The sequence below is a fragment of the Pristis pectinata genome, chromosome 12, assembly GCF_009764475.1.
Source record: "Pristis pectinata isolate sPriPec2 chromosome 12, sPriPec2.1.pri, whole genome shotgun sequence".
Taxonomy (NCBI): Eukaryota; Metazoa; Chordata; class Chondrichthyes; order Rhinopristiformes; family Pristidae; genus Pristis; species Pristis pectinata.
Genome location: NC_067416.1, coordinates 27127781 through 27145569, shown reverse-complemented (window position 1 = coordinate 27145569; position 17789 = coordinate 27127781). Strand labels below are relative to the sequence as shown.

The 17789-nt window shown below is 38.7% G+C and overlaps 1 protein-coding gene across 3 annotated transcripts in view; it reads left to right on the top strand.

Annotated features, from left to right (window-relative positions):
- The first annotated feature begins 1396 nt into the window (after positions 1-1396).
- Positions 1397-17789, top strand: part of LOC127576747 (serine/threonine-protein kinase 32C) — a 202016-nt gene continuing 185623 nt past the window's right edge. For all 3 annotated transcript variants that reach the window (XM_052027460.1, XM_052027461.1, XM_052027459.1), the window contains exon 1: positions 1397-1921. In XM_052027460.1, the coding sequence (XP_051883420.1) occupies positions 1823-1921 (99 nt within the window). In that variant the 5' untranslated portion in view covers positions 1397-1822. The remainder of the gene's footprint in view (positions 1922-17789) is intronic.

Sequence of the window (17789 nt, the reverse complement as noted above, 5' to 3'; positions counted from 1 at the left end):
TAAGGGCATCCTTCCACAATTACACTGGCATTGCACTCAAAGGAGGGGCCAAGGCTGCAACATATTGTATGGGCTAATGTGGTGGGATTTACAGGTTCAGACATTGAATATCATCTTGACATGTACCTGTCAAAATATCATGAGCCTGAAGTGCTAGTTCTGTTTCTCTGTCCACAGATGCTGCCTGACCAACTGAGTATTCCCAGCATTTTATGAGTTGTTTTTTTGTTGACAGATTTCCAGCATCCTTAAGATTTTGGTTTTGTGTTAGTTTGCACTGTACCAGCCTTGAACTGTTCCTGCTAAATGGTTTGAGGATTTTACGTTTTTCCTTTCTCTCTTAATTATGAACCTTAATCTTGGTTGAGGATTATTTTTGCCACTTTAAATGGCAAATGAATCAATGGAGTGAGAGCACAGGTCCAAAGCATAAGATCTTTATTAGTCACATGAACATCGAAACACACAGTTTCACACACACAGTGCATGAGAGCACAGCATTCAGTCCACAGGGGCATCTCTGATCTTCTGTTGCCTGCCACTTTAATTTCTCATCTCACTCCGACCAATTGGTCTGTGGCATCCTGTACTGTCATAGTAAGGCCTCATGCAAGATTGAGGAACAGCACCTCAGTCTCACTCTGGGCACATTGCAGCCTTCTGGACTCAATATTGAGTGCTACAACTTCACTTCTCAGTCTGTATCACTCATCCATCTGTAATATTAGCTCAGCTTGTTTTTGTCCTTCCTATTTTTCTCTGGGGACTTGCTCCTGAGTTACTGGGCTTGTCCTGCTGCTCTGCATTCCACAAGTCCCACATTCTTTTGTCTATGTTCTCACTCTCTAACTGATCCTATTCACTCATTGACCGGATAAGCTTATCGCCATGGTCATCCTACTTTCACCTTTTCAGAGACATTCTCGTTCTTCCACCCTTGCTGAAGCTTCTTCTGTCTCCTTTTCGGTTCTGACCAAGGGTCTCGACCTGAAACATTAACTCCGTTTCTCTTCCCACAGACGTGGCCTGATTATTTACTAAATGCTGAGTATTTCCAACATTTTCTGTATTTGTTTGAGAGTCCAGGTCCAATTGGTTTCTCCATATGGTTAGTATTACAACGTCTTTCAGTTACGTCGGTGCATTTAGTTTGTCCACACAAAACCTCGAACCCAAGCGACTGCTCCCTGCCGGCAGCGCTCTCTCCAGCTCGAAAGCAGCGGCTCCGGGGTTTTGTCTGATTGATTGGGAAAATAGGCAATCACCCTCCAGGGATCTGAGGAATTGCAGCTGATACAGCCAATGAGCGCAGGAATGGGCGGGACGAGGTGGGATGTGATCACGTGGCTCCGCTACCTTGTACAATGAGCTGCCTTGGTGTGAGCGGGCGCTCACTACTCCGCCCCCGCTAGCGCAGCCAACTTGATCCTCTCCGCAACACTGCCCACCCAGCATCTTCTGCAATAAGAAAACATTTTTGACATCCACCAGGGAAGAGGGGGATCTCTGTTCAATCTGTGAGCGGTTACTCGCGATGTAGAGAGAAGGGGAGGGAGTGAGTCTGAACCCTGCTCCCGGCGATGTGCCGGTCGTGCCAGTACAGTGGGAAGAAGCAAACGGTCCGCCGCTGCCCCAGCGCTCTGTGTTCCAGTTAGTAGTTTTCCATTCAGCCCCGTGTTTCCAAGTTGTAACATTCACGTAACCTCAAACAATTCACGAGTACATTGTTCCCCGCTCTGTTATGGCCGTGAGAGACAAGCGGTGAAGGATATGTTAGCTTTCAAGTCCTGCTCAGCCTTCCTCGTGTTGAATCAACTAAGGAATGCCAGCGGCTCGACTCCTTCTTAAATGTATCAGAGGTGAGAGAGGATGGGAGCGAACAGTTCTTCAAAGCGGCCAGTTTTTGATGAAAAAGAGGATGGTAAGTACCAGTACGTTTTTGCCGATTGATTTTATTTTTAGTGAGGTATTGGTTATTTCCCTCTGTTTTATGTACAAAAATGGTATTTCTACTGAATGCAGTTTTGACCTTAAAGTGCCAGTTTACTATTCATAAATAACTTTTTTTGTGCACACATTAAGAGGGAATTTTCAGAGCTATTCTATTGCAATAGATTAAAAAAGCGTCTTGCCTAACACATGTGTTAGTGTATTCAACACTGAACCCTTGAGAACAAATACACACTAATCAACGTGATAAACTCTGAGGGATATACATTAGGCACGATTTTCCTATAGTACATTTACTCAATTTTTAACCAGATACAGAGCCGGAAGTCTGATCCTGTTTACTTGGAACACAGTTGGTGCATTTCTGAACACCATTATTATATTAATGCCTAACTGGATTTGTCATTTATATGGATAATACTGTAATTGGTATTCCTTTAATGTTGCATTGTATTTTACTGGTAATTCCTTTCTTTGGGTTTAGTGGATGCCAATCTGTTCATAATGCTAATAATGAAGTAAACAAACTCGAAAAAGATCATTGCAATTTAGCAATATACGTTACATGAATTTTAGTTGCACTAAAAAACTTCCTAATACCTGCTTTGTAATCATGTTAGTTTCCTTCATTTGTGAAAAATAAATGTATTACTATATCTCTAGAACTAAAATGCAATATTGGTAAAGAAACGTGTTTTAAAAAGTGGCTGCAGATTTATTGGTGCTGAAATTATTAGTTAAAATTTCTGAAGATTGTAATTGAATGATGAAGTATGTAATCTGGGTCATGTGCATACATTAAATGACCACCATAGTACTCGGAAGACCACCACCCCAAGACAATTAAATTATACATCATAATTGCTGTACCTCTGCTCTTTGCCGTACTTCTGTTTTTTGAATTTCTTTGTCAATTGCGACACTGGTTCTTTAATCTGAGTATTTTATTCTGTTTGTCACAATCTTTTCAAAACCTTGCATACCATTGCTGGTTAGAAGATTTCATCTACTTCTGCTTGCTACTGAGAAATGAATAATTGGTAGAAATTGTAGGTATCACTTGGATGATTGAGTTTTTGCTTTTCAAGGAAAGTTTGCAGTATCGCTGGATTGGCCCACACTAGAGAACAAAAAAGATCCAAGAAATATTTCTTTACTAGGGACACCTGGTCAGTTGGAAGATACCCATTAGGATACAACAGAAGATGTATAAAATGCAAATCAAGCAGCTCAGTGGACAGTGATGGACTGGTCCTCCTCCAGTCATTTGTTTTCTAGGTTTTGCTCATACCTGTTGCTAACTGTAGTGATTGCAAAATATAAGCTATTACCAGTAATGTATTTTTGCTGCAACAAATTAATTATTAACTAAAATAATAAAATTCATAAAACATATCAATCTATTTACTTTTGAACTGTAATCCTTGTGTTTTGATAATGTCCAGGACTTGACCACTCTAGTTTTATAATGATGACATTACAGGACAGAAGGCTTGGGATCAAAACATGCATGTTTCTTAAATCTTATCCATGCATGCCAGATCTTGTGATTTATAGAGCAGAACAAAATTTAATCAAGAAATGTGGCAGAACAGGCTTGACAATTGTTTCTGTTTAATCAGAGCGTGGCTGATCTGTGCATCATTTCCATTTACTTGTCTGTTTCAGATCTTTTGCTTTGTAACCTAAGAAAATTCTATTGATCACTGCCTTGAAATTTTTATTGACTCCCAGCATCCACAGACGTTTAGGGGAGAGAGTTCCAGATTTGAATTGCCTTTCTTTGATAAAGTGTTTCTTTTTTTACTCCTAAAGACCTAGCTTTAATTTATAGAATTTGTGTACTGAATTCCCTAGGCAGAACCTGTATCCTTTTTCAATGTTTTACTCTACTGAACTTCTTTATCATCTTTATAAACTTCAACTTAACCCCTCAGCTTTCTGAACGCAAGGTGTACAAAGCAATGCTAATCAATCTTGCTGTACAATTTAGTGGTTTTAACTCTGGTTTTCTTCTGGTGAACATAAACTTTATTTCTAAAACTAATATATTCTGAGATTGAGTCATAATTATACAATATGGAAACAGGCCATTTGGCCCACCAATTCCCCACTGACCAGTGGGCACCCTCCATATTATTCCCATCTTCCAGCTCTTGGCCAATACCTTCCCTGCCTTAAATGCTGTCAGTGACTCTGATTCCACCACTCTCTCCAGCAATGTATTCCAGGTACTCGCCACTCTCTGGGAGAAAGAAGCCCCCCTCAAATCACCTCTAAATCACTTACCTCTTACCCTAACTCTATGTCCACTAGTTTTATCTACCTGTGATATGGTGAAAGTTTTCCTGCTGTCTACCCTATCTATACTCTTAATCTTATATTCCTCAATCATGTCCCCTTAATCTCCTCTGCTTCAAGGAAAACAGACCTACCCTCTCCAGTCTCTCATAGCTGTAACACTCCATCCCAGGCAACATCCTGGTGAATCTCCTCTGCACCCTCTCCAGAGTAATCACATCCTTCCTATGGTGTGGTGACACAGTACTCCAGCTGAGGTCTGACCAATGTTTTGTAAAGTTGGAGCATAACCTCCCTGTTCTTGTATTCAATATCCTGACTAATGAAGACCAGTATTTCAATGCCTTATTAACCATGTTATCTACCTGTACTGCCACCTTCAAGGATCTTGCGACTTGCATGTTGTCCTTCCATTCCTCAATACACCCCAGACCCTACCATTCATGGTGAATGTCCAAGCGTCATTTGTACTCCATGCATCACCTCCCATTTATCTGGATTAACTCCATCTACCAGTTCTCAGTTCATTTCACCTAACACATTGATATCATCCTGTAGCCTGAGACTACCGTCCACCCTGTCAACAACTCCACCAACCTTTGTGTTATCTGCAAGCTTGCTGTGACGACACTTGTGGGCTGACCCCAGAACACACTACACAAAAGATGCATTTCACTGTGTGTTTCGATGTACATGTGACTAATAAAGATATCTTATCATGCTTCTGACATCCACATTCCAAGTCATTCACATATATTAAGACCAGCACGTCTCTCGACACTGCTAGTGACAGACATCCAATCTCAGAAACAGCCCCCTACCATCACCCTCTGTTTCCTATTACCAAGTCAATTTTGGATCCAATTTGCCAACTTGCCTTGGATCCCATGCACCCTAACCTTTTGGACCAGTCTCCCAAGTGGGACCTTGTCAGAGGTCTTACCTAAGTCCAAGTAAACCACATCTGCTGCACTGCTGTCATCAATACACTTCGTTACCTCTTCAAAAAATTAAGTCAGCTTGGTTAGACTCATCTTCTCTTGACAAAGGCATTCTAGCTATCCCTCCCTTTCCAAGTGATCATTAACCCTGTCCCTCAGAATTTTTTTCCATTGATTTCCCTATATTGGTATTGAACACACAGGTCTGTAATCACCAGGCTTTTCCCTGCTGCCCTTTTTGAAAGGGGGAGCCACATTTGCCATCCTTCAGTCATCTGTTACCTCGTGTGGTCAGCAAAGATTTAAAAATCACAACCAGAGACCCAGCAACCTCTTGCATTCCATATCCAACTTAATCTATTTACTTATGATAAACAGAAGATAACAAGAATCCTGAAGTTGACACAGTTTTCTTCATATATTATCTTTGAAATCAAGAATCCAAGTAAAGCACTAATTACTCTGACAGTCTCCTTGTAAGTGTATTGTCTCAATTTTTTGTAGTATGTTGTTTCAATCTTTAAAAAGATATAGAGCTGGAACTGTATTATTCTACTGCTTTAAATCTAAGTTTGTGACAACAGTGGTAGAACTGATACTGCGTGGTCCTTGTAGAGGGGAAGTCCTGTCTTTGCATCAAGGATTTACTGTCTGGTATTGCATGGCATAACAATCATGCCATATAGAATGGACTTGGGACAGATCTAGCAGCTTAAAATTGGGTATCCATGGGTCATTGTGGACCATCAGTAGCATCCTAAATAGATACAACCCCAAACTGTAACCCCTTGATGTGGCATAGCCTTTATCATTACCATGAAGCTAGGGGATCAGTCCTGATAAGGAGTTCAGAAGGCCATTCTGGAGCAGCCCCAGGCATACATAAAAAATGAGGTGCAAACCCAATAAAGCTACAATATAATGTTACATGTGTGCTAAATAGCATACAATACATTGAGGTAAGTAATCTCCTATCCAATGCCTCAGATCAAAGCTCTGCAGTCCTGTCACATCTAGTCATGAATGGAGGTGGACAATTAATCAATTAGAGGAGGGGTGTCCAAGAACATCTCCATCGTCAATGATGACAGAGCCCAGCATGTGTATGTTAATGATGATAGAAACATTGGCAGTCATGTTTAGCCAGGAGTGATAAATAGATCCATTTCAGTTTCCTCTTGAGATGCCCACCATCTCCAAAACTAGTCTTCAACAAATTCAATTCACTTCACACGGTATCAAAAATTACTGAGAACATTGAATACAACAGAAGGCAATGGCACCAGACAACAGCTCACCTCTAGTACTGAAACTGCAATCCAGAATTACCTATGCCTCTAGCCAATTTGTTTTAGTGAGATCTACATAACTGACATCTACATGAGAGTGGAGAATTGCCCAGATATCCTGTGCACAAAAAGCAAGACAAATCCAATGTGACTAATTACCACAAAATCAGTCTATTTTCAAAACGATGGAGAATGTTGTTAACAGTGCTTCAATAACCTGCCTTTCAATCTTTGGGATTTTACCAAAATCGCTCAGCTCCTGATCTCACCATGTGATCTTGGACATGGTCCAAACATAGACCAAAGAGTTGAATTCCAGAGTTGAGGTGAGCATGACTGCTCCTGATATTGCGATCGCATTTGACATAGTCAGTCATTAAGGAGGTCCAGTAAAATTGAAGTCAGTGGGCATCAAGGAGAAAAGATTCCAGTGTTTGGAGTCATAATCACACAGTGGAAGATGGCATGGTTATTAGAAGTTAATCATTCCAACCCCGGGTGTTAATCACTTAGCCCAACTACCATCAACTGCTTTATCAATGACTTTTTTTCCGCATGGGCTGATAAATGATTTGTAACATTTCTGCCGCAAAAGTGCCAGACAATGACCGTATTCAACAAGAGAGTTACTTAGTGGGTCATCAAATCCCCACCGTTGATCTGAAGGACACCAGAAACTCAACTAGATCAGCTAAATAAATACTATGACTATAAGAGTGAATCATGGGCCAGGTATCTGGCTCACAACATTTAAGAAGCTCAAGCAGAAGAAAACAGCCCACTTGATTGACAACCCATTCACCACTCTAAATTTTCATTCCATTCATCACAGGTGCATGTTGGCTGCAGGGTGTACCTTTGACAAACTGCTCTGCAGTTCCTCACCTAGGCAGCTCTAACAGCACCTCCCAATACGGTATCATCTACAACCAAGAAAGACAAGGGCTTCAGTCACATAGGCACACCACCACCTGCAGGTTCCACTTCAGGTCATACGCTATCCTGACTTAGAACTATATCGCTTTTCCTTTATGTTCACTGAGTCTAAACCTTAGAACTTCATACCCAGTAGTTCTGTGAAGAACCCTCACCAGAAGGACTGCAGAAGTTCAAGAAGAAACGTCACCACCTCTTAAGGGCATTTAGGGATGGGTAATAAATGCTGGCCGCCCCTAAATACCTAGTGATGCTCAGATCCCAAAAAATAAATGAGTGAAAAATGTTTATTTGATACTGATTAAAGGATAAACATTGGTAGGATGTTGGAGATGGCACCCAAGCCCTGTTCAAAATGTTACCATGGGATTTTTTGTTCACCTGAGGATAAAGGCATTTAAGTTTAATGTCTTTGAAGAGTACAGCACTTTTTCTCTACTGCCCTTTCTTTTCAACTGAATGTCTTTGACTTTTCATATTTGTTAACTGCCAAATAATTTTTGCCATGTTTCTGGAGTAGGACTTGATCACCACCTTACACCACACCTTTTCCCCTCCCTGCCCATCCTAAACCTAACCTTCTGGCTCTAGCTAAGCACAGGTGACACAAGAAATATCACTATGGAACTGAAAAGTTATTTTATTTGCATCTGTCTGTTGTACTGAGTATACCGGTTGTCACATAAATTTAAAATGCCCTTATATTCAAATGTATACTTTTACATTTCATTAAAAAGGTTGAAGGACCTTGGTAAAGACTTTCACAGCAGAATTAAAGCATTTCTGGGTAAGGGACAGCACAGATTAGATACAAAGTGAAATTCCCTTACTTTGCTAGAGCAACATGCCTTTCAACATGAAAGAAGCATTCTTTTAAATAGCTCTCACAATAGCCATATTGAAAATGTGTTCCCAGTAGACACATAAGTCATTGCATTCAGGTCTCTTGCAGCTAGAAGCCAGAGACTATCATTTCATAAATGCTTCAACGAGATCAGTTGGTATTTCTCTCATCTCTGAGTCAGAGTCACACTCAAGACATTTGAGCACAATAATCGGGGTTGATTTTTGCATTGAAGGGAATGCAGTACTGTGTGAACATGTGGATGAAACATTAAACTGGAGTCCCATCTGCTCTCTCGGTTAAAGGATCCTATGTTGCAATTGGAAGAAGAGCTGGTGAGTTATCCCTGATGTCCTGACCGATAGTTATTCTTCACTCAGTATCACAATGGTGACTTAACTTAAAAAGTATTCAATTTCCTGTAAAGTGATTTGGGACCTCTTGAAAATTGTTACATAAGTACGAAATTGAATTGTTATTGAAGTCCAGCTGCCAAAAGTTTATCAGAAACGTGTTAGTACACTTTGCAATTAGTTCTTAAGCTTTCTCCCATTTGGCTGACTGCATCATCTATTTCTAGAGCTCACAATTAATTCTAAACAAAGTCAACTTCCTACTACACTGTTAAATAGCTGATTAACATTGACATGTATGTAATTGAAAGAGTAAATATACAAAATATTTTGTGTATCATAGCTGATATTTTTGAATCACTGAAACTTAAATTCTCTTTTGAGCTTTAAACTTACATCCAGAAAAGTTTATTTACAAGAACAAGCTGAAACTAAGAAAGCAAAGACCCCATAAAATCCCTTTTACACAAAAGCAAAAATATGATGTTGAATAATGTAAATACCCATATTCCTGTCTTGTTTACATGAAATCAAGGTGAATTTTTTCTTAAAGCCAATATAAACTTCTGGAATTATGTACCATATTTGCAATTGTAGAAGTCCTTTACAATTTTTTAATATACAGTTTTAGCAGAAGCAATGCTTGCCCCAAATTTTGCAATGCCTATTGCAAAATGTGTAGTTGTTTATTGCTTAGTGGGATGAGTTAGGTTATTCAAGCATGCAGTAGTATTGCAGTGTCACAGCATTTGAGGTAATATTTTCTCTAGAACTCATTAAATAACTGAAAACTAATTGGAAAAAGTCAGTCTGAGACTAGATTTAACGACTGTAAAATGCATTATCAATGAGTGATGCTACAAAGATTTCCTCTAGTACCAATAGAAGTGTCCTACCTTCTCATTAGACATTTACAAGTAATATATTTGACATTTTTGGAATAAAAAGGAGAATAAAATGCTGTTTTAAGAATTTTCAATTTTTTGACCATGATGACTTGCATCTTCCTTGTTAACACAGCTTCTAGGTTTTGCAGGGCACTGACCACAATCACAAGGCTGGTGGGCTGATGAAACCCCCTTGTCTTTCCAGAGAGCATTCCCCCAATCCTGTTTATTCCTGTCCCTTGAAATTTCTCTTTGCACTTCATTTTTTCTCTTTTCCCCTCTCACCAATTTCTTGGTACATCTCTTCAAATCTTCTGTCTCTCCTCCAGCCTGTGACTACTTGGTGGTCTGCCATTGATAATGATGCAGCCATTTCACTTCAAATGTAGCACAAATACTTCTGTGCTTAAATATTCAGTGGAACATAAAATGTGAACCCTTTTGTGTTGTGAACTAACTCATTTCAACTCAGAAGGACAGTGTACTTGTGCCATTGTTTTGACATCCTTGGGACATTCCAAATTGAGTCATGGTCAATGAAGTAATTTTGTGATGCAGGTAGTAACATAACAAGATCAAATGCCTGGCCTTCTCAGGTCTCTTTGTATTGAGGATGACTTGTTTGCACCCTGGTTCTGAGAAGACAAATGAGGTCAATATGAGACCCACAGACTCTACTACAGATGAGGCATGAGGTGCCTGATGGAATGGATGGGTGCATAGTTTTTGAATTGTTGCATTCCTTACATTTTCACTGGGCTTCTGTGTGCTACCACACATAGAGTATGCGCTCCCATTCTGTGCCTTCCCAAATGGTCCTCCTCCACTTTAAGCAGTCATGCACCTGCAATTCCCAGGAGTCAGTGTTGATGTGCACTCTTTTTTTCCAGAGGCTTTGAGAAAAGCCTTGAATCTTTTCCACTGTCCACTGGTAATGACTTCCAGTGACAGAGCTTGGAGTAGAGTACGTGAGTGATGTAGGTTGCCCAATGGAGTTGACCGAGTATAATTAGGGCCTCAGTGCTTGGAATGTAGGCTAGGGAGAGGAAGCTGACTTTGGTTCACTTATTCCTCCATTGAATTTGGAAGACTTTGTGGAGGCAGGATCAATGATATCTCTTCAGTTCAGCCTCTGCCATAATGTGACAGTTGTTTGTGTTTAGCAGCAAGTACTGAGGTTGGGGGTAACTTTGCTTCTGGAGTGGAGGTAATGTAGGGTGAATCACTTGCTGATTAGTTCCACTTCTCCATAACCTAACTTATTATCGACAGTACTAAATCAAGGCTGATACATAATGCCTGAGTATCTCGGTGTATTTCAATCTTTATGATATGCCATTAAAAAGAATGAAACATCAAGCAAATTAAGTCAGCACACAGGAAACCAGGCATGTGAATCAGAAAGCACTGGCCTTTAGGTTTTCATGCGCACACTAGTGATTTTGGTAGAGTTGCAGAGTTGGGAGATGATAAACTGAGCATTGGCTTGTAAAATAGCAAAAGCTTACTCGCACTTTTTGAATTTTATCCAGCTTGAAACACTTGTCTTCAAGATCATAAATGTTTGCAATAATTCTGTTGAACATTTTTGGTCCTTGTTGGCTAAATTCTAATCTTTATAGCTTGAACAAAGACATAGTTTGGGAACATAATGATACAAAGGGACAATTGGAAAGTTTATTTAATTGAGTAGTTAGATGTTACCATGATTTGTAAGAGCAAAATCTGAGGCGTGCTCAGATAAAATTGTTTATTGCATGTTGCAAGCCTGTATATGTTGGTTTGTATTGTTTGCTGGTCTCAATGTTTTTGGCATGATGCTGAGCATAGAAGCTGTGCCACCATTGTCAAAATATTTAATAACTGTATGCCTGTTTGAATGTAATATTGTACATTTTAAGTCACTATTGTGCTTGTGAGAAGTCTTTGCGAACTAGATGATTATTTTCTCACTATAAACTAATTGTTTCCTAACAATTAGGTCGCAAGAATGCTTAAGTGTGCCAGCCTTTTATGTTTCAATTTTTTTTGTCACTTCATTTTGCTTCACTTTCGCCTTCAGCTTTTACATTTAAGCTTCCAAAATTTTGAGAAAAGAAATTCTACATGACTTGAATCTGTTACAAGCCAGTTATGTGCAGAGATCTAAGACACCCTAATCTCTCTGTTGCTGTCCTTTAGTTATTCTTTCCACTCTCCTTCCAGTTTGGTGGAATAGGCTCAGTTGGGAAATTAAATACAATGAATTTTAACTGTTGACTAGAAGTGGATTGAGAAGAATATAGACCAGGAGACCTGAAAGCAATCAGAATGAGCAAAAAAAACCCCAAAACTTAAAAACATATCAAAATTGGGGGAAAAGAATGAAGAAATTGTGATTTGTACATAATCAGGTACAAGCAGAAGGCACAATGTAGCTGCACCAACATGAACACATTCCAGCTGAATACACAGAAATGAGAAGTGTGGAAAATACAGAAAAGATGAATGAATTGACTCAAGGAATTGTGAGCACTGAAAGGGAACATGATTTCAAAACAGAGTTGCAGAATTATCAGTAAGAGAAGGCAAATTAGGAGGAACAAGACTCTGAATAAGAGAGCAAGAAATCAACAGAAAGAAATTCAAGAGATTTTTACTTTCATTTTGTCTGAACATGTCATTGGGACACAGAAGGAAAAAAGAGCACCTGGGGGAAACCAATGTGGTCACAGGGACCACATGGACATGGAAGTCAGGATTGAACCCAGGTTACTGGAGCTGTAAAGCAGCAGCAGTACCTGCTGCAATCCCTATGCCACCAAATTCTATAAATATAGTTAAGGGGAGATGGTGGAGGTTGCAAGGTATTGGCTCTGGAAAACCTTCGTCTTTGTATTCTGGTTGGTAAGACCAAGGAATGTACATTTACACTGCAACCCTTTTGTAGGCAAAAGGAACTATAGGATTGAATAGTCTGACGTGACGAGAGAAAAAAAATCTGCACTGGATCATCAAATGTAACAGGCTTGGAGGGGAAATTTTCATTGCTAAATGTTGACTTCACCTGATACTCACAAGTATTTTCATTATCATTAACTGGAATTCATTAACAAATCGATCATCAAATAGAACTTTTAAAATACAACCGTCAGCCCCAGGGGATGGTATTTTTATTTTTCAATTCTCTTCACACAAATGAATGTAATGATTTAAAGTGGGTAGGATTTATATTATTGACAATTATGTTTATATTTTGAGGTGATTAAATAAAGTTATTGCTAGCATATGGCCATTGTTTGGCCCACTCCCGTAATTTTCTGCAATTCTGAAAATTCAAATTAATAGATGCCTAAAACTAAACTACTTTTACTTGTCAAAATTATCAATAAAACCCTGAATTCTGTCCAGTCTAAATGTAAAAATGCAGGAGATACCAGAAATATTTTGCAGTTAATGAATCAACCATATAATCCATTGGAAATGTGTGGATGTTGTGAATTATTTTGGAGTGGATCTAATAGTAATTCACAGAATAGCTATGTCAGTTTAGGGACTATCCTTTCATCTTACTGGTCTGACCTGAAGCAATGAACTATATCTTCTAATTGCTGTAAGGTCAAGAAAAATCCTTTCGTGCAATTTCAATTTAGTTACTTGTTGATGTTAATCAATGACACAGAACTGGACAAAATTCATTGGTATTACTCTCTTTGTTTAATTTGGTTTTCAAAGCTGATTCCTTTGGGAAATACAGACATCATGCTGCTTTGTTTTGTGTTGGCTTTCTGAGCCTAACATTGAAGTGAATGACTTTACATCCAATTCACTTAACCTAGACTTGGAAATACTTGATGCTGATGCTGATACTGGTCACCACAATCGGATAATATTTCCATATTCTCCACTGATACCTCCCATCAACAGTTCCCACTGACATTTTAAAAAATCTTTCTAATCTGTTGACACTCGTCTTAATCATTTGAAAGAAATTTTAAATGATCTGCTACTTAAGGAAATCAATAGTCTGATAGAATTAAATGTTAAGTAATCAACTTGCCTCCTTTATTTTCTGCATGAAAACATATACACCTGATAATGGTAGGCCCTAATCTTAGTGAAATTCATGTAGTAAGTTTTAGAAATAGCTGCAAATATGTCTATATTAATGAACAACAAATACTAGATGCTACAAATGCTCTAACACTGATTTCATTCTCTAAAGGCCTATGATACTTTTTTTCCTCTTAGTACATTCTTTCACGGATATCATAGCTTTTATTGCCTGTCGACCAGAGTTACTCTAGTACTGGCTCCCATTTTTGCTCATTTTATTGATTTGCTGAGAGCTTATTTTGGAACAAAATTTGTAGAAGGCATGTTTGCAAACCATGCCAAGCTTTTTATGTGATTTGTGTAATACAATCTCACCATAAATAGTGTATCTTAATTAACATTACATTCTTCTTGAAGATTTCTAATGGTCAGTACGCAATATTTTGATGGCTAACTGAATGTAGAATATTCTCCAGCATGGAATGATCAGATTTTATTGCTATCTTCTGGTCCCAAGTATTTTAAAAATATTTTTATTGCTTATAATTTGAAATAGACAAAATGCTGGAAATACACAGAAACGTCCATGGGACAGAAACTAGATTATTATTTCAGGTCAATTAACTTTTTGGGTTACTCATGTGGTACAACAGCACAAATGCATACTTCTGCTTTGAATCCAACAAAATTTAAGATGAATGATTCTTTTGTTTTACTTATAGTGTCCTCCAAAAAATGGTGACTCTGGAATCTCAACCCAATTTCTAATAGGCAGAATGATGCACAGAAAAATTTCCATTCTCTTTAAAGGAATTTTTAAAGGATTATTACTGGGACAACTTAACAAAACCTTGGATCTTCATTTAACTACAAATGATTTGGAAATGTTTGAGGTCAACACTGCAACAGCAGCAGCATTGATACAGCCTTGAAAGTATCTCAGTGCACTTGAGAACTAATGCATGGACAGCAAACCAAAATTATTATGCAGATTCTTTAAAAGATTTAATAGTTGAAGATATCAGTTTAAAGGTAAATTTTGAAGCTGGAGAGACCATGAAAATGCATAAAGAGGGGGATTAGAGAAGGTCAGCCCTCTAATGTTGAAGGCATGTGCAATCATTGTACAGCATAGAGAGGGAGAAATGCAATGGAGGTCAGCTTTGGAGCAACAGATTTCTGGCAGAGTTGCAGAATAGGGAAGTTACAGCATGGACTATTTAAACAGAAAGATGAAAATATTTAAGTTTGAGACATTAGAGAAACTGGGAACATGCAAGTCAGCAAGGACCAGACTACTAGGTGAACTTTGTACATTATGGATGTTAGGAGAGGAACCAAAAACCATGGCAGTAATGGATAGGACAGATTTGCAAACAGTGTGCTTAAACCAACATAATAGCTGAAAGTAGGATGGATCCTGTTACAAAGAGATTGGGTAGATAGTTATTCATCTATGTGTGTGTGTGTGTGTGTATGTATATATATATATATATATATATATATATATATATATATATATATATTCACACACACACACGTGTGTGATTATATTTAACTGAAAAGTTTTTTGAACATAGAAAAAAGAACAGCACAGCACAGAATGTTGTACCGACCTATATAAACCTACTCCATGGTCAACCTAATCCTTCCCTCCTACACAGCCCATAACCCTCCACTTTTCTTACATCTATGTGCCTATCTAAGAATCTCTTAAATGCCCCTGTTGTATCAGCCTCTACCACCACCCCTGGCAGTGTGTTCCAGGCACCCACCGCTCTGTTTTTAAAACAAAACCTACCTCTGACATCTCCCCTAAACTTTCCTCCTCTGACCTTAAACTGATGTTCTCTGGTACTGGCCATTGCCACCCTGGGGAAAAGGTGCTGGCTGTCCACTCTATCTATGCTCCTCATAATCTTATACATCTTTATCAAGTTGCCTCTCATCCTGTGTTGCTCCAAAGAGAAAAGCCCTAGCTCGCTCAACCTTTCCTCATAAGGCATGTTCTCTAATTCAGGCAGCTTCCTGGTAAATCTCCTGTGCACCCTCTCTAAGGCTTCTACATCCTTCCTATAATGAGGTGACCAGAACTGAACACAATACTCCAAGTGTGGTCTAACCAGAGTTTTGTAGAGTTGCAACATTACCTTGTGGCTCTTGAACTGACTAATGAAGGCCAGCACGCCATACACCTTCTTAACCACCCCATCAACTTGCGTGGCAACTTTGAGGGATCTATGGACTTGGACCCCAAGATCCCTCTATTCCTGCACATTGCTAAGCATCCTGCCATTAACCTTGTACTCCGCCTTCATGTTCACTCTTCTAAAGTATATCACTTCACACTTTTCTGGATTGAACTCCATCTGCCACTTCTCCGCCTAACTCTGTATCCTGTCTATATTCCATTGTAACCTACGACAACCTTCTACCTTATCCACAACACCTCCAACCTTTGTCATCTGCAAATTTACTAATCCATCCCTCTACTTCCTCATCCAAGTTACTTGCATCTGAAGTTCCATTGACTTCAAGCAGAGTACTATGTGCATATGCTCATGTATCAATATTACACACTCATGATGGAGGATGAATTTCTACTCCAATGTATAGTGATATTCAACTGTTTAACTGATGGAAATTCATCAGTCCTTGCAAATGGTTTTGACAGTACATAGGTAGTGGATCTGGATCTTTTGAGCACACACCTGAAAGCTGACCCATATTTTGTTGCTAAGCAGTAATGCGTAGGTGAAGAAGAGATGGAAGCATAGGAAACATTTTTGGTGGCTGTGTAGGCACCTGTTAAGGGCAGGAAGATGTAGAAGCTGTAGTTAACTTTGGATAGTTGGGGGTACACCTTATCAAAGGCAGCCTCAATGGGATGATGAAAGAGGACTTTTGCTGTCTGATGGTATTGTGATCAGCTCTATCAAAGGCTGCAGGTTGACATGGAGGGAAGATGCACAAAAGTAGAAATGATTCATTTGAGGGCTGAAGTCCTCACTTTAAAGAACATGAGTAAACATTGGCATTGAAGAGGATATTCTGAAAACCCAGGGGATATGATTTACATTCAAAAATTGATTGACCTATTAACTTGACATGGACCAAAATGGAATATAATTCATTTTACAGAACTTTTCATCTTGTATTTCACAGATTACCTAATTATTTTCTAGATTAATTCCTAAAGACATTAACCAGATATGATTTTTGGGTGCATTATATTCCTGTGTAATTTACCTCTGGTATCATTGACAGGAGCTTGAATACAAAATCAGTTGTTGTGTGGATATGAAGTACTGTATTATAAACATTCTTACTGAATTATATTTTTCATAGACAGCATAGTTACAGTAATAAAACTGTAATGTCATCGCCGTAAAGTACAAAAATACTCAGTAGCAATTAAAGGTTACACCTGGCACAACTGGAGATAACTTGAGAACGGAAGGCAGATTGTGGATGTGATAAATCAATTGCCAGCTGTCAATATTTTGAAATACTTAGATTTGAAACAGGTTGCAAAGATTTGGGCATATGATAGAATCATAGAATTGTTATGACACAGGAGGTCATTTGACCCACCAAGTCCATGCCAGTCTCCTGCAGAGCAAACTGCTCTGTCCCATTATCCTGTGGTTTTTCTGCAGCTCTGCAAATTATTTTCACTTGAGTGCCTACCTCATTTCCTTTGGAGAGCCCTGATTTGAATTATGCAGTAAGTTCAAAATCATCACTATTCTCTTAACTTTTTAAGAAAAAGCTTCAAATGTTTGCATTTCTAATTCACCACTGGATTCTATAAGTTATGGCATGAACAGGCATTTGAATGAAAATTACTTTGATTTCTACCAGAAATAAATATTTACTAGCCCATAAAGCAAAGAGTTTATTAAAAATTTATTTAAATTTCTTAAATGTAGTTAATAATTTTGGGTTATTTTCTCAGAATCATTTGTGGAAGGCAAGGTATCTTGTGAGATCTATCAACTACTTTAGAACTGATTCAACAATTCTCGAGTACACCTGCACATGCTGGGAATGTGCCTTGCTGAATTAGTCAAGCAGACCTTGAAGCTTGAAATTTTTATAGCAAATACATTTGTGCTGTGGTGGTGTTTTTGTGCTGGCTGTTGTTGCTGCTAAGACCAACTATTATGTCTATGCCTCACTAACCTTGGTAAAGATGATGGTGAGCTGGACTTTTGAGAGGCTACCGTTTTTGAGCTGAACGTGCTTCTGCT